Source organism: Nannobrachium achirus (genome assembly GCF_963921795.1).
Source record: "Nannobrachium achirus genome assembly, chromosome: 9".
NCBI classification, from domain to species: domain Eukaryota; kingdom Metazoa; phylum Chordata; class Actinopteri; order Myctophiformes; family Myctophidae; genus Nannobrachium; species Nannobrachium achirus.
Window position 1 is genome coordinate 2178372 of NC_137818.1, and position 20724 is coordinate 2199095.

General features: G+C 45.5%; 1 protein-coding gene across 1 annotated transcript in view; it reads right to left on the reverse strand.

The window, feature by feature from the left end:
* The window catches only part of LOC308291800 (disks large-associated protein 4-like), a gene marked incomplete at its 5' end in the record, with an annotated part of 125952 nt that overhangs the window by 15656 nt on the left and 89572 nt on the right, over positions 1-20724 (reverse strand). Inside the window, 4 exons of the mRNA XM_080733932.1 lie at positions 209-376; positions 1425-1520; positions 12611-12801; positions 14388-14485. Coding sequence (XP_080590058.1) covers positions 209-376; positions 1425-1520; positions 12611-12801; positions 14388-14485 — 553 coding nt within the window. The remainder of the gene's footprint in view (positions 1-208; positions 377-1424; positions 1521-12610; positions 12802-14387; positions 14486-20724) is intronic.

The window sequence follows — 20724 nt, forward strand, 5'->3', positions numbered from 1 at the left end:
ACGTAGAAACATAGGGTTTTTCAAAAAACCTTAGAAAGATTCAAAAGGCACGATTTTTCAAAAAATAGCAGATCTACAAGCTCGCAGCGCGGCACTCGGTGCCGCGCTGTGAGCTTGTATATCTGCTGTTTTTCGATGGTTAAAGCATCAAATAATGATACACAATAATGTGTACCCGTTCTGAATGGGTTTTAACCCCATCTCTTACCCTCCTCAGAGAGCTCCAGGTCCTTGGTCTCCGCCTCCATCTGTTGACACCACCCCTCCATGCGGGCCGTCTCCGCCTGCAGCAGCTTCAGGAAGCAGTTCCCGTCCCGGAAGCAGGTGGGCGTGGCCGACGATGACGTCACCACCACCGCCGCCGGGCCGGAACCGCCTAAGAGTTGTGACGTCATCGTTAAGACATCTTTATTTACTTAACAATTTCTTGTCACTCAAATAATATGCGATTAACCGATGTGATCGTGTTGATCGTTACTTGAACATGCATTACCAATACACATTACATTTCTAGTTTGGCCTTTTAGGACTTCCAGTACATAAAACAAAAAGGTGCAAACTAATAACTAGAAGAAGTGCTCTTCCGAGCACAGGTCTCCACCAGCCACGCGTCCTGGTGGTGCTATAATAGGCCAATGTAAAAAGGGTGGCATGTGTTCTTCACCAATCTTAGACCTTTCATGGCGCCACCATGAGGCTGATTTGAACATTTTGTAGTGTAATTTCTTCCTTGGCCTTTTGCGAATGTGCGTGCACAATTTCATTACAATTGCACACTGTGTTTGATTTGAGGCATTTTGTTTGAAACTGATCAATCCTGCAAAGTTGTCAGTGGCATTTCTTCCTCGGCCTAGTGGGAACGTGTGTGAGCGATTTCATGTTAATTGCACTCTGCGTTTGTGATTTGAGGCATTTTGTCCAAAATGGACCAACCTTACAAACTTTGAAAGCCAATCTCAGCCAATCAGGATGGAATATGGACAATCAGACAGATCCATGTCGATCACATGACTGTAGAGATACTGTCTACCGATTTGCGTGATTTTTGGACAAAATCTGTAGGAGTACTGGCCAAAAGGTAGTTTTGCACAAATTGGCCTCCTGGTGGCGCTAGATCAGGGCCATTTGAAAAATGTGGGGCAGAGGTTCTGAATTGGCATCCAGGGAGTGTGTGTGCTCATTTTGGCAGCGACCGGGCCAACGGCGCCGGAGATCAGCTGGTAACAAACTCGGAGGACGGACGGACGGACGGACGGACGGACGCACGTACGGACAGGGGCGAAAACATACTCTCCCCCTGCCTTCGGCTGGTGGAGACAATATTATTATAACCACATGTGTATTTTGTCTTTTCTGCGTGAAAGAAAAGTGTTTTTACTGGTTAAATAAAGGTTAAATAAAAGGTGTTGGTGTAGCAGGCCTACCGGCAGCGTCTCCCGGGGTGCCCACACAGTTCCCAGAGCCCAGGCTGGGGTCTGGGGGGGGCAGGGAGGACGGGTCCAGGGCCGGGTCCAAGGACTCTGGACGCACAAAGACACACAAAAGGGTCAAAGTCATTACAACTACAATTTACAGTTTAGGCATTTAGCAGACGCTTTTAATCCAAAGCGACTTACAATAAGCAGGTAATACACATCTATACTATAATTTTGCGAATGTCTGAGTGAGTGTCTGTCTGTCTGTCTGTCTGTCTGTCTCAGCGTTTCTCCTCGGTGGCTGGAGCAATTGATCTGAAATCGCATCACCATCAGCATATGAACACACCTGACATAACTGTGAAGCCCGTTTGTCACTTTCACAAATCGTATGCTGTATAATAGCATTTTTATGGTGTATCTATATCTATTTAGCCTACAGTACCTTTTGTGACCACACATGTTAAGGGAGGGGCGCTGTTGTTCAGGCCATGCACAATCACACACAAACCCACACAGGCGGGCAGGCGGGTGGGCGGGGGGGGGGTTCTGGCCCTCTTACAGATGTTGTCCAAAATCATGCAGATCGGTACACAGTATCTCTGTAGCCGTTAAATGGAACGGGTATTTCTTACATTGATGCTCCTACATTAGCATGCAAGCACCAGTTAAAGTTACTTTCCATCCCTCATATACTGTGTGCACAGTGCACATCCCATAATCCACACACTGCACATCATTTCGGAGCTCATATCTTTGAACGGGTAAGGACTAGTTACTATAATAAGCAAGATAATATGTCAGTACATCAACAACACTATAACAATGCATAGGAATATCAATCTAGAAAAACAATAACATAGGTAGACCACGCACCTAATCAGTAAAAAACGTTTCTAAAAAAAAACAAAAAAATGCTATGTATGGTCACCGTTCTCCTGCTATACCACCAACAATGTGGAACACCTTAGCGAAGGCCTTAAAGCAGTGCCAATCTATCACATCCTTTAAAACCACCCTGAAAAACAAAATGTGATATTGACACATCTGCCATGCATTAGTTTGCACCCAGCGCGATTCAGTTTCCACCTCCTCAAATCAGGTTTTGTTGGTCTCCTAATTTTTGGAAGTTACATTTGTGTGAACATTGAGGGGCCTGCAGGGTTGGTGATGTCAGTGACACGGCTTCAATTTGAGACCAATCTCTCACTTTATTCACAGCTATTACACGTTCTTTTGCCATGTGAGTTTCTTTAGGTATCGGGAATAAGACCTAGGCTGTGGATAAGCATCAAATAGTTCAAAATAATGACTTCCAAAGGCTGGGCGATAACTTCAGATCAATATTATGATTATTTCCACACCTTACACCTTTATTTCTTTGGGCTGATTGAGTCGGTTGGATCGGCGGTTGTCCAAAGCCTCCGTGCAGCAACATATCTCACTCTCCATATATGGAGATCCATTTCAGATCCGTTGCATGCGTGCTTGTCGGTGTGTACTACAGTATCTGATGATGTCAAGACTATGACATCATACTGATGACATCAGGGATCTCAACATGTGAGCATAAAAGAGACTCGGACAAGAACGTTTTTATAAGTCAATATCAGGTTTTGAAGTAAGTTGTTTTCTGGAGTGTCATAGAGACTTCAAGAGCAGCAAGCAGTAAAGGAATAACTATAGATAATAAACAGATAAATAGATGCCGGTCAGGGAAAGGAAATGCCGTCTCATATCTTTAACTGTTCCCACTGTTCTTACGCCTTCACTTCACAGGTCTACCTCTACAAGCACCTGAAGAGGAGCCACGACCGCGTCTACAACCAAATGCTAAGGAATGGACGGATCCTCGACTGGAGCCACGAAGATCCCCACTGTCAACGGTTGAAGAATGGACCGGACCCCTTAGCCCAAAGGTTGAGGACTGGACCGGCCCCCTCGGCCCAAACGTTGAGGAATGGACCGGACCCCTTAGCCCAAAGGTTGAGGAATGGACCGGACCCCTTAGCCCAAAGGTTGAAGAATGGACCGGACCACTCAGCCCAAAGGTTGAAGAATGGACCGGACCACTCAGCCCAAAGGTTGAGGAATGGACCGGACCCCTTAGCCCAAAGGTTGAAGAATGGACCGGACCACTCAGCCCAAAGGTTGAGGAATGGACCGGACCCCTTAGCCCAAAGGTTGAGGAATGGACCCGTCCCCTCAAGAGGCCTGTCCGCAAATATCCAGCTCCATGATAACCAGACAGACATACAGAGACACAGGTGAACCACCAGGCCACAGGGACCATGCCACAGGTGAACCACCTGTCCAAAGGGACCATGCCACAGATGAACCACCTGGCCACAGGGACCATGCCACAGATGAACCACCTGGCCACAGGGACCATGCCACAGATGAACCACCTGTCCAAAGGGACCATGCCACAGATGAACCACCTGTCCAAAGGGACCATGCCACAGATGAACCACCTGTCCACAGGGACCATACCACAGATGAACCACCTGGCCAAAGGGACCATGCCACAGATGAACCACCTGGCCAAAGGGACCAGACCTTTACCCACGCCTCCGGAGCCACTACTCCAGTCGACACCCTGAGCGAGAGGCCTACAGACCTGTTGGGAAAGATGGCTGCCAGCGGCAGTGAGAGCGAGCGCTTCACAACCATCTTGAACTGGATGCATGCCAGCAACACGGACATGCATAACAAAATGCAGGAGACCCAGGCCAGGATGGAGAGCATGGAGAAGGAGATGTGCCGGCTAAAAGCTGAGAACCGTGCGCTGCGCCTGGCGGTGAGTAAGAGCGAATGCACGCCTGGTTGCCAAGGACAACAGCAGGCCACCACAGACATCACTAAGATACTGCCGGAGAAATCAGTTGATTGATTGTTTCGATGTTTGATTTAATACTTCTGAGCGGTGCTCTTGGATGGAGCTTGGCGGCTCAGTGGTGAGCCTGCCTAGGACTCCCGAGGTCCCAGGTACGATTCCTGCTCCAGCTATGTGTGGAAGAGTCCATGAGCAATACACCTAACCCCCATTTATATATATAGTGAGTTCCATCGCAGACAGTACAAAGGCAGGGCCCTTAGCCAATGAGGTGCCATTGAGGTGCGGAGTGGCGTTAGCTGGAGTATTGGTTGAGCTTCACGTGACAGTTAGCACGCTGCAGAATATAGTCAAGAGCGAGCCCACACTGTTTCGTAGTAACAGTATTTCTAGGTATTTCCAGGGTCACATTGGCCAAGCTTCCAGGGTCACATTGACCAAGCTTCCAGGGTCACATTGACCAAGCTTCCAGGGTCACATTGACCAAGCTTCCAGGGTCACATTGACCAAGCTTCCAGGGTCACATTGACCAAGCTTCCAGGGTCACATTGGCCAAGCTTCCGGGGATGCTTAATGAAATGAACTCCGCTCACTTCACACTATGTGTGATTTTTTTGAAGCGGTGAAAACCGCTTCCTATGAGTGGCTTTGTGTGTATCACGCCCATATATGGTGATTTTAGTCCAGAATGAACAGGCTTTTTCAAAAACAGAATGTCTGTTTAATTACCATGGTGATCTCAGTCCAGAATGAACAGGGTTTTTCAAAAACACAATGTATGTCACCTCATGTCCATATATGGTCACTCCAGGCCAGAATGAACAGGTTTTTCCTGTCCCGTACGTGCAGAATATCAGTCCAGAATGAATAGGCTTTTTCAAAAAGCAAAATGTGTGTCCCATGTCCATCCATATATGGTCATTTCAGTTCAGAATGAATAGGCTTTATCTGTCCTGTACGTCCAGAATATGTGTGCGGTGTCCCTCCCGGTCAGATGAATGGATACTTTGAGGATTGGTCAAGCTTCACATGATAATTTGGCCTTCAGGTTTTATCTGTCTTGTACATGCAATAGGTCTCACCTATTGCAGCAATGACAAATAGCCGCATAAGAGCAAAAGTAAAGGCACAATAAGAATATACAGATGCTAACAGAATGGTAAAAAGGAGCATTAAGGCAGACAAGAGGAAATACATTGAAAATCTAGCAGAAGAAGCAGAGGAAACATCAAGAAACGGATAAATGAAACAGTTGTATGACATCACCAGAAGGATGTCGGGTAAAAGTAGGCCACAAAAGAGTTGAAACATGTAGTAGGCCACAAAAGAGTTGAAACATGTAGTAGGCCACAAAAGAGTTGAAACATGTAGTAGGCCACAAAAGAGTTGAAACATGTAGTAGGCCACAAAAGAGTTGAAACATGTAGTAGGCCACAAAAGAGTTGAAACATGTAGTAGGCCACAAAAGAGTTGAAACATGTAGTAGGCCACAAAAGAGTTGAAACATGTAGTAGGCCACAAAAGAGTTGAAACATGTAGTAGGCCACAAAGACTGATCAGGGATAAAGATCAGGAAAACTGTACACCAGCTGAGAAATAGACATAGACAGACTACTTGGAAGCTATCGAGACACCATGGAGTGCCCACTAAACTAGTGAACATAATTAAAAACAGTTATACTATAATGAAAACTGTACACCAGCTGAGAAATAGACATAGAGAGACTTGGAAGCTATCGAGACACCATGGAGTGCCCACTAAACTAGTGAACATAATTAAAAACAGTTATACTATAATGAACTAGACCAGGTCAACCTGGTTGTGCCAGACCCCGGTTCTGCCAACCCCGTCTGTCATCATCATTTATGACATCATGCCTTTTGTAGGCATGTCATCATCATGTTAAGAGTTAAGATCTGTTTATTTGACAGGGACCTTGCTCATTAATGGACATGTCAGTTTTCACTTCAATGTAAATGAGCCAGATTTAGCCCGCTGTGGGCTAATTTCCATGTCATCATCATATATACCCTTTATATAGAAAACCCGGACCGACAGACATTTGCTTATGTAGGCCATACCCATTTCATGGGTCTGGCAATGATAAAGAGGAGCATTAAGGCAGACAAGAGGAAATACATTGACAACCTAGCAATATGCCACCATTCTGTAGTAGACAGAAGCCACTGTGACTAAATCAGAGGAAGCAACAAGACACGGAAACATGAAACAGATGTACGACACCACCAGAAAGATGTCGGGAAAATATAGTAGGTCACAAAGACTGGTCAGGGATAAAGAAAGAAACAGTATTAAAACAAAGGATGGCCAAATACACAGATAGGTAGAACACTTTAAGGAGTATCTACCCAGAAAACCCCTCAAATATCCTATTATACCGGCTGTCATACCGGCTCTCCAGACAATTCTATACTAAGATTCACTGCTTCACTTCGAACCGAGGTTTGATGTTTTTTTTTTATGAACAAATTGCAAACAGTACAGATCACTTGGCGAGTCCACTGAGTGCACAAGGACCTTCCAGAAGGGCTCACCACTAGGGATGAAGCTCGTTAATTTTTATTGATAATGAGCTTCTTATCAATTGAGCCGGGCTTTTATCAAGCCCACTGTTGAGTGTTTTCTGTGGACAGATTGTTGTGACTGTGAGGTCGTGGCTGACCACCATCTATGAAGATGACAACTGACACAAGTAACAAATATCATTAAATATCATTAAAACAATCATTCATTAATGTGCAATAAGTGTTAAATTATTCATATTATGAATAGTACTGTAATAATTTTTTATCGCCTCTTGTCTTGATTGTTTAAACATGACATCATGGGCCGCTATGCTCCATAACAATCTTGATAAGCCCAAAGCTTATTGATTGACCGGGTACTCAATAAATGTGTTATCGGGTTATCGAGCTTCCCTTGTTTAGGGCTCCATCCCTACTCACTGCTCACTTAGCACAGGTGTGATTTTTATTCTCCTATTCTATCATGTGCCACTGGGTGTAGGCTGCTGGCCGTGAGTAGGCTGTTCTCTCTCTTTGCCTGCCTGAGTAGCTGACCTGCCGTCTCCCATAGTCCAGTGTTTTATCCTGAGTAGCTGACCTGCCGTCTCCCATAGTCCAGTGTTTTATCCTGAGTAGCTGACCTGCCGTCTCCCATAGACCAGTGTTTTATCCTGAGTAGCTGACCTGCCGTCTCCCATAGTCCAGTGTTTTATCCTGAGTAGCTGACCTGCCGTCTCCCATAGTCCAGTGTTTTATCCTGAGTAGCTGACCTGCAGTCTCCTATAGTCCAGTGTTTTATCCTGAGTAGCTGACCTGCCGTCTCCCATAGTCCAGTGTTTTATCCTGAGTAGCTGACCTGCAGTCTCCCATAGTCCAGTGTTTTATCCTGAGTAGCTGACCTGCAGTCTCCCATAGTCCAGTGTTTTATCCTGAGTAGCTGACCTGCCGTCTCCCATAGTCCAGTGTTTTATCCTGAGTAGCTGACCTGCAGTCTCCCATAGTCCAGTGTTTTATCCTGAGTAGCTGACCTGCAGTCTCCCATAGTCCAGTGTTTTATCCTGAGTAGCTGACCTGCAGTCTCCTATAGTCCAGTGTTTTATCCTGAGTAGCTGACCTGCAGTCTCCCATAGTCCAGTGTTTTATCCTGAGTAGCTGACCTGCAGTCTCCCATAGTCCAGTGTTTTATCCTGAGTAGCTGACCTGCAGTCTCCCATAGTCCAGTGTTTTATCCTGAGTAGCTGACCTGCAGTCTCCTATAGTCCAGTGTTTTATCCTGAGTAGCTGACCTGCCGTCTCCCATAGTCCAGTGTTTTATCCTGAGTAGCTGACCTGCCGTCTCCCATAGACCAGTGTTTTATCCTGAGTAGCTGACCTGCTGTCTCCCATAGTCCAGTGTTTTATCCTGAGTAGCTGACCTGCTGTCTCCCATAGTCCAGTGTTTTATCCTGAGTAGCTGACCTGCTGTCTCCCATAGACCAGTGTTTTATCCTGAGTAGCTGACCTGCTGTCTCCCATAGTCCAGTGTTTTATCCTGAGTAGCTGACCTGCTGTCTCCCATAGACCAGTGTTTTATCCTGAGTAGCTGACCTGCAGTCTCCTATAGTCCAGTGTTTTATCCTGAGTAGCTGACCTGCTGTCTCCCATAGTCCAGTGTTTTATCCTGAGTAGCTGACCTGCTGTCTCCCATAGTCCAGTGTTTTATCCTGAGTAGCTGACCTGCTGTCTCCCATAGTCCAGTGTTTTATCCTGAGTAGCTGACCTGCCGTCTCCCATAGTCCAGTGTTTTATCCTGAGTAGCTGACCTGCTGTCTCCCATAGTCCAGTGTTTTATCCTGAGTAGCTGACCTGCAGTCTCCCATAGTCCAGTGTTTTATCCTGAGTAGCTGACCTGCTGTCTCCCATAGTCCAGTGTTTTATCCTGAGTAGCTGACCTGCTGTCTCCCATAGTCCAGTGTTTTATCCTGAGTAGCTGACCTGCTGTCTCCTATAGTCCAGTGTTTTATCCTGAGTAGCTGACCTGCCGTCTCCCATAGTCCAGTGTTTTATCCTGAGTAGCTGACCTGCCGTCTCCCATAGTCCAGTGTTTTATCCTGAGTAGCTGACCTGCCGTCTCCCATAGTCCAGTGTTTTATCCTGAGTAGCTGACCTGCTGTCTCCCATAGTCCAGTGTTTTATCCTGAGTAGCTGACCTGCAGTCTCCCATAGTCCAGTGTTTTATCCTGAGTAGCTGACCTGCTGTCTCCCATAGTCCAGTGTTTTATCCTGAGTAGCTGACCTGCTGTCTCCCATAGTCCAGTGTTTTATCCTGAGTAGCTGACCTGCCGTCTCCCATAGTCCAGTGTTTTATCCTGAGTAGCTGACCTGCAGTCTCCCATAGTCCAGTGTTTTATCCTGAGTAGCTGACCTGCAGTCTCCCATAGTCCAGTGTTTTATCCTGAGTAGCTGACCTGCCGTCTCCCATAGTCCAGTGTTTTATCCTGAGTAGCTGACCTGCTGTCTCCCATAGACCAGTGTTTTATCCTGAGTAGCTGACCTGCCGTCTCCCATAGACCAGTGTTTTATCCTGAGTAGCTGACCTGCTGTCTCCCATAGTCCAGTGTTTTATCCTGAGTAGCTGACCTGCCGTCTCCCATAGTCCAGTGTTTTATCCTGAGTAGCTGACCTGCCGTCTCCCATAGTCCAGTGTTTTATCCTGAGTAGCTGACCTGCCGTCTCTCATAGTCCAGTGTTTTACCCTGAGTAGCTGACCTGCAGTCTCCCATAGTCCAGTGTTTTATCCTGAGTAGCTGACCTGCCGTCTCCCATAGTCCAGTGTTTTATCCTGAGTAGCTGACCTGCCGTCTCCCATAGTCCAGTGTTTTATCCTGAGTAGCTGACCTGCCGTCTCTCATAGTCCAGTGTTTTATCCTGAGTAGCTGACCTGCCGTCTCCCATAGTCCAGTGTTTTATCCTGAGTAGCTGACCTGCCGTCTCCCATAGTCCAGTGTTTTATCCTGAGTAGCTGACCTGCCGTCTCCCATAGTCCAGTGTTTTATCCTGAGTAGCTGACCTGCTGTCTCCCATAGTCCAGTGTTTTATCCTGAGTAGCTGACCTGCCGTCTCCCATAGTCCAGTGTTTTATCCTGAGTAGCTGACCTGCTGACTCCCATAGACCAGTGTTTTATCCTGAGTAGCTGACCTGCCGTCTCCCATAGACCAGTGTTTTATCCTGAGTAGCTGACCTGCCGTCTCCCATAGACCAGTGTTTTATCCTGAGTAGCTGACCTGCCGTCTCCCATAGTCCAGTGTTTTATCCTGAGTAGCTGACCTGCCGTCTCCCATAGTCCAGTGTTTTATCCTGAGTAGCTGACCTGCCGTCTCCCATAGTCCAGTGTTTTATCCTGAGTAGCTGACCTGCTGACTCCCATAGTCCAGTGTTTTATCCTGAGTAGCTGACCTGCCGTCTCCCATAGACCAGTGTTTTATCCTGAGTAGCTGACCTGCCGTCTCCCATAGTCCAGTGTTTTATCCTGAGTAGCTGACCTGCTGTCTCCCATAGTCCAGTGTTTTATCCTGAGTAGCTGACCTGCCGTCTCCCATAGTCCAGTGTTTTATCCTGAGTAGCTGACCTGCCGTCTCCCATAGTCCAGTGTTTTATCCTGAGTAGCTGACCTGCTGTCTCCCATAGACCAGTGTTTTATCCTGAGTAGCTGACCTGCTGTCTCCCATAGTCCAGTGTTTTATCCTGAGTAGCTGACCTGCCGTCTCCCATAGTCCAGTGTTTTATCCTGAGTAGCTGACCTACCGTCTCCCATAGTCCAGTGTTTTATCCTGAGTAGCTGACCTGCTGTCTCCCATAGACCAGTGTTTTATCCTGAGTAGCTGACCTGCTGTCTCCCATAGTCCAGTGTTTTATCCTGAGTAGCTGACCTGCCGTCTCCCATAGTCCAGTGTTTTATCCTGAGTAGCTGACCTGCCGTCTCTCATAGTCCAGTGTTTTATCCTGAGTAGCTGACCTGCAGTCTCCCATAGTCCAGTGTTTTATCCTGAGTAGCTGACCTGCCGTCTCCCATAGTCCAGTGTTTTATCCTGAGTAGCTGACCTGCCGTCTCCCATAGTCCAGTGTTTTATCCTGAGTAGCTGACCTGCCGTCTCTCATAGTCCAGTGTTTTATCCTGAGTAGCTGACCTGCAGTCTCCCATAGTCCAGTGTTTTATCCTGAGTAGCTGACCTGCCGTCTCCCATAGTCCAGTGTTTTATCCTGAGTAGCTGACCTGCAGTCTCCCATAGACCAGTGTTTTATCCTGAGTAGCTGACCTGCCATCTCCCATAGTCCAGTGTTTTATCCTGAGTAGCTGACCTGCTGTCTCCCATAGTCCAGTGTTTTATCCTGAGTAGCTGACCTGCTGTCTCCCATAGTCCAGTGTTTTATCCTGAGTAGCTGACCTGCTGTCTCCCATAGACCAGTGTTTTATCCTGAGTAGCTGACCTGCCGTCTCCCATAGTCCAGTGTTTTATCCTGAGTAGCTGACCTGCTGTCTCCCATAGTCCAGTGTTTTATCCTGAGTAGCTGACCTGCTGTCTCCTATAGTCCAGTGTTTTATCCTGAGTAGCTGACCTGCCGTCTCCCATAGACCAGTGTTTTATCCTGAGTAGCTGACATGCTGACTCCCATAGACCAGTGTTTTATCCTGAGTAGCTGACCTGCAGTCTCCCATAGTCCAGTGTTTTATCCTGAGTAGCTGACCTGCTGTCTCCCATAGTCCAGTGTTTTATCCTGAGTAGCTGACCTGCAGTCTCCCATAGACCAGTGTTTTATCCTGAGTAGCTGACCTGCCGTCTCCCATAGACCAGTGTTTTATCCTGAGTAGCTGACCTGCCGTCTCCCATAGTCCAGTGTTTTATCCTGAGTAGCTGACCTGCTGTCTCCCATAGTCCAGTGTTTTATCCTGAGTAGCTGACCTGCCGTCTCCCATAGTCCAGTGTTTTATCCTGAGTAGCTGACCTGCTGTCTCCCATAGTCCAGTGTTTTATCCTGAGTAGCTGACCTGCCGTCTCCCATAGTCCAGTGTTTTATCCTGAGTAGCTGACCTGCCGTCTCCCATAGTCCAGTGTTTTATCCTGAGTAGCTGACCTGCCGTCTCCCATAGTCCAGTGTTTTATCCTGAGTAGCTGACCTGCCGTCTCCCATAGTCCAGTGTTTTATCCTGAGTAGCTGACCTGCTGTCTCCCATAGTCCAGTGTTTTATCCTGAGTAGCTGACCTGCCGTCTCCCATAGTCCAGTGTTTTATCCTGAGTAGCTGACCTGCTGTCTCCCATAGTCCAGTGTTTTATCCTGAGTAGCTGACCTGCTGTCTCCCATAGTCCAGTGTTTTATCCTGAGTAGCTGACCTGCTGTCTCCCATAGTCCAGTGTTTTATCCTGAGTAGCTGACCTGCCGTCTCCCATAGTCCAGTGTTTCTCAACCACTGTGCCTGGGGACCTTTGGTGTGCCCCTGAGAAGGATCAAGTGTGCCCCTTGAAACTGCTTGAAAGCCAGTATTGTATTTATCATTTTAAAAATAATTTGTCAATTAGTGAAAACAACCGATCTACAAGCACACAACGCCTCGCGGTGCGAGGCGTTGTGTGCTTGTAGATCGGCTGTTTTCACTACTGTTGTGCGACAGCCTTGTATGATGAAGCAGGGCTTTACTTTGTGAAGAAACGTACATATTTGAGATACAAGGTTTCTTCCCGACAGTGACGATATTTACACCCCCGTTTTATGTTGGTGTGACCATGGATTCTTGGGACATGAAAAGTGTGCCCATGCAGAGAAAAGGTTGAGAAACACTGCCACAGTCCACTGACCTGGCTGTGAGGAGCAGGGGGGCACCCTGGGGGTGTCCAGGGGGGCGGGGGTCTCGCCGTTGGGGGTCTGGTGGGCGTCGCTGCAGTTTGCCGTGGGTGGGGGGGCGGCGGGGGGGTCCTCCGGGGCCTCGTCCTGGGGGTCCGTCTCTGTTGTGTTCTGTCTGGACGCCATGCTGCTGACCCGGCTCAGCCTGGGGGGGGGGGGAAGTTAAAGTTACATGTAACTGAGTTACGTAACAAAGTTACATTTTGCTGTAACTTGCTGGTAACTGAGTTACATTCATATTTCTGTATCTCGTCAAGTAACTGAGATACCTTTTGGGGCATGTTTGGCTCAAGTTACAAGTTACAAGAAGTTACAAGCGAAGTTATAATTTTACGTTTAAGTTTTGTTAAAAATGATGATCAAAAGAAATGTCAACCTTTTTGAAATAAAACATAAAACTCAGTTGAGGCATATTTCTGCTGGCATGTGACTTTTTTTGTAGGATATTATATTTTGTTTCATGTACACCAAATGTACATTCTCAATTTAACGCTGAAAAAAAAAAAAAAAAGTTACTCAAGTTACTTTTTCTATGTAACTTTGAAACTTTATAAGTTACATTTCTCCAGGGGTATAACGTTAACTTGATCAGGTTACTGCCATGGTGAGTTACTTGTAACTGTACAAGTTACGCTTTCAAAGTAACTTCCCCAACACTGGGGGGGGGACCACGTGGAAATGTCATGTCACCATTATTGGGAGCAAAGAAATCGTGATTTACGATATTATCACGATAAACAAAATATGATCCCAATCATTATTATTATCCTGGGGCGGAACATTTGCCAAAAAATAGCAGAGCTTGTAGATCGGCTATTTTTTGGCAAAGACATTTGGTAGAGAGTGAAAAAAGACTGCATCAAGTACGTATATTATAAGTACATTTTACCAATAGATGGTCTAAGTCAGGGGTCTTCAACGTTTTCAGGCCAAGGACCCCTTAAGGCGGCCGTACACTACACGATAATCGGGGCATTTAATTACCCTCCCGACAATCGGGATGCCTCCGACTGAAACGGGCCCGACTATCGGGCACACATTTTGCTTCTGGGTGGTCCCTGGAACTAGATATTTTAAGATGCGGGTCCGTGGCCAAATACATATCATTTTAGGAAAAGGTTTGAGAACCACTGACATAGTAGTCTCTCAAGAACAGACTAACTGAGCTCCAGTTAAGTGAAAAGGACCTTTTCTTTGACGATGGCTGGCCAGATTGCTGACATAGAAACATAGGGTTTTTTCAAAAAACCTTAGGATTCAAAAGACACTTATAGAATCGGGTCAAAATTCTAATTTTCAATTTTTTTCAAAAATAGCAGATCTACACGCTCACTTATATCTGCTATTTTTCAATAGTTAAAGCATAAAATTATGATAAGGTCCAGTGCACAGAGCAGACTGTCAGTGTTGGCCCTCAGTCTGCTCCAAACAACATCACATCAATCTGACACACAGAGACACACAGAGAGCCCTGGGCGGCTGCTGCTCTGTGACCTTGTCTGGTGTCTCTAGCAGTCTGTCTGTCTGTTCCTTGTCTGGTGTCTCTAGCAGTCTGTCTGTCTGTTCCTTGTCTGGTGTCTCTAGCAGTCTGTCTGTCTGTCTGTCTGTCTGTCTGTTTCTATCAGCAGAGTGAGGACACCAGCGTGGACTCCCACGGTGAGAATTAGGGGTGTAGCGAATACATTTTAACAGCGATACGATACGCATCACGATACGTGGAGGTTGACTCACGGCCTGCCGTTCTCCACCTGCACGCCCACAGACTGGAACTTCAGGGGGGCGGTGAGGGGGAGGAGCTCCTCTCTGGAGGCGGGCAGAAGGCAGTCCACCTGTCAATCAATCAATCAAGACAGCAAGTCAATCTAATGCAGTCTGTGAACAGTCTGACCACTTCAACACCAGATACTTGTTTGCCGCTGGGAAAAAAACAGAATGAACAGTTCAACATCTACAAGCTGTGGCCACACCGGTGTGCAACCTGATCCTTTAGAAGAAGCGTGCCGTGGTGAGCGACCGCAGGGGCACCATGAAAAGTTATCAAATAATGTGATTTGCTTTAATAATAAAGTGATATATGAGGTCAACGAGGAGGCATTCATAAACAAAATTATTCAATTTAATAATTTGAGTAACTGTCTGTAAAGCAGCGCTGTGTGACTGTCTACAGCTTTGTTGCCTCCACATTGTATGGTCCCCATTTAAATGTTTTTGAGCGTTGTTTGTGACAACTTGTGAGCTTGTGGTTCGGCTGGCTTCAAATCATTTGCCGGTTTCTTCAGTGTTGGGAAAGTTCACTTTCAAAATGAACTAGTTCAAGTTCAAGTTCAAAACTTCTAAAATGAACTAGTTCATTTCATAGTTCATAATTCTATATTTTGAACTAAAGTTCATGATTCCTCAAAATGAACTAACTTAGTTATTTTTTGTTATTTTTTTAACCATAATATTTTTATATTTTTGGCTATTCAAATGGGGTTTTTTTTTTTACGTTGCTGCAAGCTATTAGTCAAAATTATTAGAAATTATTATTATTATTATTAGAAATTATAGAACCACACACAACAATTATTTAATCCAACTTAACATTTAAGTGCCCACAATATTTAGGTGCCCAGTGCCAAGTCTTCCTCACCCTTATTGTGAAGGCAGACTTTCTAACCGTCCGCATTGGTTAAAATAGCTGATCTACAAGCTCACGTTGTCTCGGGGTTGCGATGAGTTGTGAGCTTGTAGATCAGCTATTTCGGCATGCAACACACATCACACGACGAAGTAGGCTTTATTTGGGTAGGAGACGACGTAACGAGGACTGGAGGAGACTCAGCGCTTCATGTAAAGAGAAGCACACATGCTGCAGACAGCACCGCTCAGGCGCTCACATAATTAACCTCCGCGAGGTCTGCAGTGCGAGCCTGCAGCTGGGTGCTATTGGAGGCTGGAGCATGTGAATGCAAAGAAAGACGTGACGACAGGCAACCGCGGACCGTCGCACCAACAAGCCGAACGGGCCGGCGAGCGCCGTTCACGGACGTCAGAATGAATGACAATAACGTTCATCAAGCGGAAACACAGAGCGTTCAGTTCACGTTCGCCCAAAATTTGAACGTGTTCATGAACGATCGTTCATTGAACGCGTTTGGGTACAACACTGGGTTTCTTCTTATAGGCCTATTATTTTACAATTTGGCTAATGTTTGAACAGTTTTTATAGTATAGTTGATAGTTACAAGTTGGACAGTAACTTGGACAGTAGCAACGAAGGGAGGCCAGGAAGCTCTGCTGGATATGAAGCCAATAATGCAAGTGCTTTTCAGCAATGCAGTTCTCATTATGGCCCAGCAGGTGTCACTAGTTACCCTCCTGCTGGCTGCAAAACAATTACAACACCATTGATTACAAGTTGACCAGACTTTAGGCTGGATTTTATCACCTTAGTAATCATTTTCATGAATACGTTATGCTGGTGTAAAGTCTTCTTACAATTACCATGATATGTGTTTTTATTAACTATAGTCCAGACATGTCAAAACTGCCTGTTGTCTAGTATATGGACCATAACTAAAGCCCTTTGCACACAGGACAGTTGCGTTTTTTTTTTTTTTTTAGTTTTCTGCATGAATAAAACGCATTGGATTTGGTGTGCAATGCTGTGCGGAATCGGCGCTGCAGATCCAAAAAGGAGTCATAAAAGGAGTGATGAGTTTTTTTACCGCATGCGACAAGACGAATCGAACTGGTTTCGATCGAGAAAACATTGCACGGCCGCAGCCACACGTCGCACGGCTAATTCGGATCCGGTGTGCATGAGGTCGTAGATGATGATAAACTTTATTTCAGACACATGGTCCATAACAACATCTATACAAAAAACAGACAAACAATACATATAAATACAGTTCCAGACTGTTTACATTCCTTTTTTAAAAAACATATAAACATTGCCTCCAGTGTTTCCAGAAGCAGGATGTATATCTTGTATCACTCTGTGTGATATCTGTCAAGACCACAATTAATTCATTCTTTGAATCAATGAGTCTACATATAAATTTAAACATGAAATTCCTCAGTACCGCATGAAATGTTGGTATGTTACTAGTCACAAACATTTCACTAGCACTTGTCCATCTTGGGAGTTTCAGAAATATTCTAAAAGCATCATTATATGCCACCTGAAGTTTCTTAATTTTTCCACTGCTATATCGGCACCACAAGTGGGCTGTATATAATGGAGTACAATATGTCTTAAAAAGAGCTATTTTTACATCGTCTGTACACATATGAAACTTTCGAGCCAGCATGTTGGCTTGACCATACAATTTACAACACTGGCGCTGAACATCTTCGTCATCGCAGAGATCATCTCTGATAACATGACCCAGGTATTTAAACTTATTAACCACCTCCAGTACTTCATCAGCTAAAGAGAAAGAGGGAAAGGTGAGCTTCTGATCATCCTTAGTTCTAGAGATCATCACCACACTCTTTTTTGAATTAAACTTTATGTCAAAACTCTTTCCATATTTAGAGCAGACCCTGAGTAGCTGCTGTAGGCCAGCACTGTATGGAGACAGTACTACCAAATCGTCTGCGTAAATCATATGATTAATAAGGTTATCACCCACCATGCAGCCAGTTTTACACTCATTTAACTGTTTAGAAAGATCGTCCATGTACAAATTAAAGAGTACCGGAGACAGAATTCCTCCCTGGCGAACGCCATTGGTCACCAGAAATGGAGTTGACGTACACATTCCCCACTTGGCTTGCATAGTTTGGTGTGTATACCAAAACTGTAGGATCCTTATTAAATATAAGGGGACACCACGCTCTTTTAGTTTTAAAAACAGTTTACCATGATTGATGCGATCAAACGCCTGGGACGCGTCGAGAAAACACATAAATATTGTACTGTTGCATCTTCTGTACTGACTGACAATTTCCTTAAGTGTATAAATACATAAATCTGTTCCATGCTTTTTCTTAAAACCAAACTGGTTGTCAGTAGTAGCTATATATTCATTGAGCCTCTCCATAAGGATACCTTCTAATACCTTGGATAGGATGCTTGCCAGTGCAATAGGTCTATAATTATCAATACTTGTTAACTTCCCAGTTTTGTTTTTAACTACTGGCACTAGCAGGACAGACAACATAGATTCAGGCAGTATACCATGCATCAACAACCCTGAAAAACACATAGCAAGCAGCACTGAAACTCTATGGCTGGCATGCTTCAGATGTTCTGCTGTTATCTGATCTTGGCCACAAGCTTTGTTAACAGACAATTTCTCAATGAGGCTGCTCACTTCATTAGGTCTCAAGATCACACCATCACTGTGGGTAACCTCACCAATAGTAAAGACATCACTTTTGACACAGTTAAATATGTTTGTATAGTGTCTTCTCCACAGCTCAGCAATATTTTCGGACCCAGTAGTGCCATCAATACTGGAAGGCATTGGCATCTTACTGTTGTTAACCACCTTCACTTCCTTCCAAAACTCATAAACATTATTTTTCTGAAGCTTTTTTGCCATAGAATTTGCCCTCATGGCCTGCTCATTTCTCTTAATATAGCGTACAGCATATTTAAACCTAGCATTTGCAAGCTTCTTAGATTCACACTCAGGACCATGCCTGGGTTTACCTGCTAACACCCAACATTTAAAAGCTTCTTTAGCCTCTACGTGTAGCTCATGAACATGGACATTCCATCCAGGTCTCATATTATGTTGTTTGATCTTTTTTCTTTTAAAAGGTTTGCTCCCATTAATTAAACATTTTACTATATTGTCATACATGTGACACAATTCACTATAATGGCCATCATCTTTACAGTTAATATTACCACAGGTAATGGCATCAATTGGTATGTCAATGTTACTTAAGTATACATCAGTTAGTGATTTATAGTGTTGCAAATCATCTTCATTTAAAATTGCCCAGTCCAACTTGTCACCTTGTTTTTGACTACCATAACTGGCCAGCTCGGGTAGACCCTTAACATTTATAGTTATTTTGAAAGGCATGTGATCAGCTGTGGCCATATTATACAATATCTCAGCCTTCTCTATACTGTCATGAGCATCAGCTGTCGATATACAGTGATCCAACCAGGATGTTGAATGCCATGCTTCACTGATGTATGTGTAACTGCCTACTGGCAGCAGCACCTTGCTGGACAAGATAACCTTGTTTTCTTTACAGAATTGCACTAAATGCTTACCAAACATCGAGTTGCTGTCTGAGATATCAGCATTCATGTCACCAAGGACATATATACATGTGTATTCATTTTCTTTAATATAAGAACTAATAAAAGCAAGCCTATTAAGGTATTCATCCTCGTTTTTGTGACATTCGTAAGGAGTATAAACATTTAAGATGATAAAAACATTATTATCATGCACAATTTGAATGCCTATGCACCAGTCCACTTCCAGTCTAATCACACTGACAAGTGGATCAAGTTTCTTATGCCATAAAATGGCTACTCCCCCCGGGATGCGGCCACGTATTATTCTAGTACTTAAATCTGTTGTAGATTCCCCTGCCCCATGAAAATCATTATGAACAGCATTAAGTTTATCGAGATCTTGTTTAGCTAGAAACGTCTCCTGTATACACATGATGTCTGCACTCTCTAGGAGCTTGTCAATAACAACACGCTGTGCTCTCTCCCCTGCACCCTGACCGAGGCGCAGTCCACGCGAGTTATATGACACAACTTTCATGGTTCATAAACAAGTCTATCGTTGCGTTAAAGCCCCAGCCTCGGGCTCATGCATCCTTGTGACAGGCGGAAACTTTACACCAACCCCACTATCAGCAGGCCTAGGCTTACGTGGCTCGTAGAACCGCCGTATATAAGTTCCTTCTGGCCAAAGCTGTGGATCATACATCTCGCTTATCTCTTTACATTCAGCTGTTATTTTAAAAGAGCTGTACCGGGTTTGGTCAGTGTCTATCTTCAAGCAAGTTACAACTCTAGACAGTTTGTCTTCAAGGTAACTAGCCAGTGTTTCTGTGTTCAAGTCAGGTGCGAATTTCGTAGCAAACACACTCACCATCTTCGTCTTGACAGCTCGTATGTCCCCCCCTGCACCGGTTCCAACAATGCCGTATGTCTTCTTTTCTCTGGAAAGAGTGAAACGAGGCTTGGCCGGTGCTGTAGGCTTTCCCGGGACTTGTTTGCGGTTCCCGTTCTTCTTCACCACACGGCTCCATTCAGGTGACTTCGATACACCGCTATTCCCGGCGTTGTTCGAGGCGCAACACCCGGCGTTGTTCAATGCGCTGCTCCCGGCGTTGTTCGATGCGCTGCTCTCGGCGTTGTTCGAGGCGCTGCTCCCGGCGTTGTTCGAGGCGCTGCTCTCGTCGTTGTTCGAGGCGATGCTCCAGGCGTTGTTCGAGGCGCTGCTCCCGGCGTTGTTCGAGGCGCTGCTCTCGTCGTTGTTCGAGGCGATGCTCCAGGCGTTGTTCGAGGCGCTGCTCCCGGCGTTGTTCGAGGCGATGCTCCCGTCGTTGTACGAGGAGCTATTCCGGGCGGTGTTCGAGGCTACCGCCTCCACAGTGGGTGCATACAAGTCCAACTCCGAGGCTACAGGCGCAGGTGGGACCCATAGGGGGTCCCCCTCTGGCGCACTCCTCTTGTTGGCAACAGGTTGCTCAATCACACACACGCGTTGGTGTATATCCGCGGTTATCACACGGAGATCTTCGCAGGTATTTGACTGCACACTCACAGCCTGCTTCATAGAGGATATGTCTGCGCTTAAGCGCTCGATTTTGCTCACCAGGCAGGAGACATCTAGGCTGTTAAAAGTCATCGGCGGTAACTCATCTAAATGATGAGAAACAAAGCGAGGAACATTTTCACCAACCTCGTTGAGTAGTTTCAAACAACTCTTGACGTTATTTGTATCTTTGTTTGGCCCTCTGTGGTCTACATTCCGCTGTGTACCTGGGCACAGATCAAACAGTGCTTTCTTTGAGCCTTCAATCCATTCAGACCCAAAGTGATTAACAGCCATCAGAACAATGTCATCCTGGTTCACAGTCTTCATTT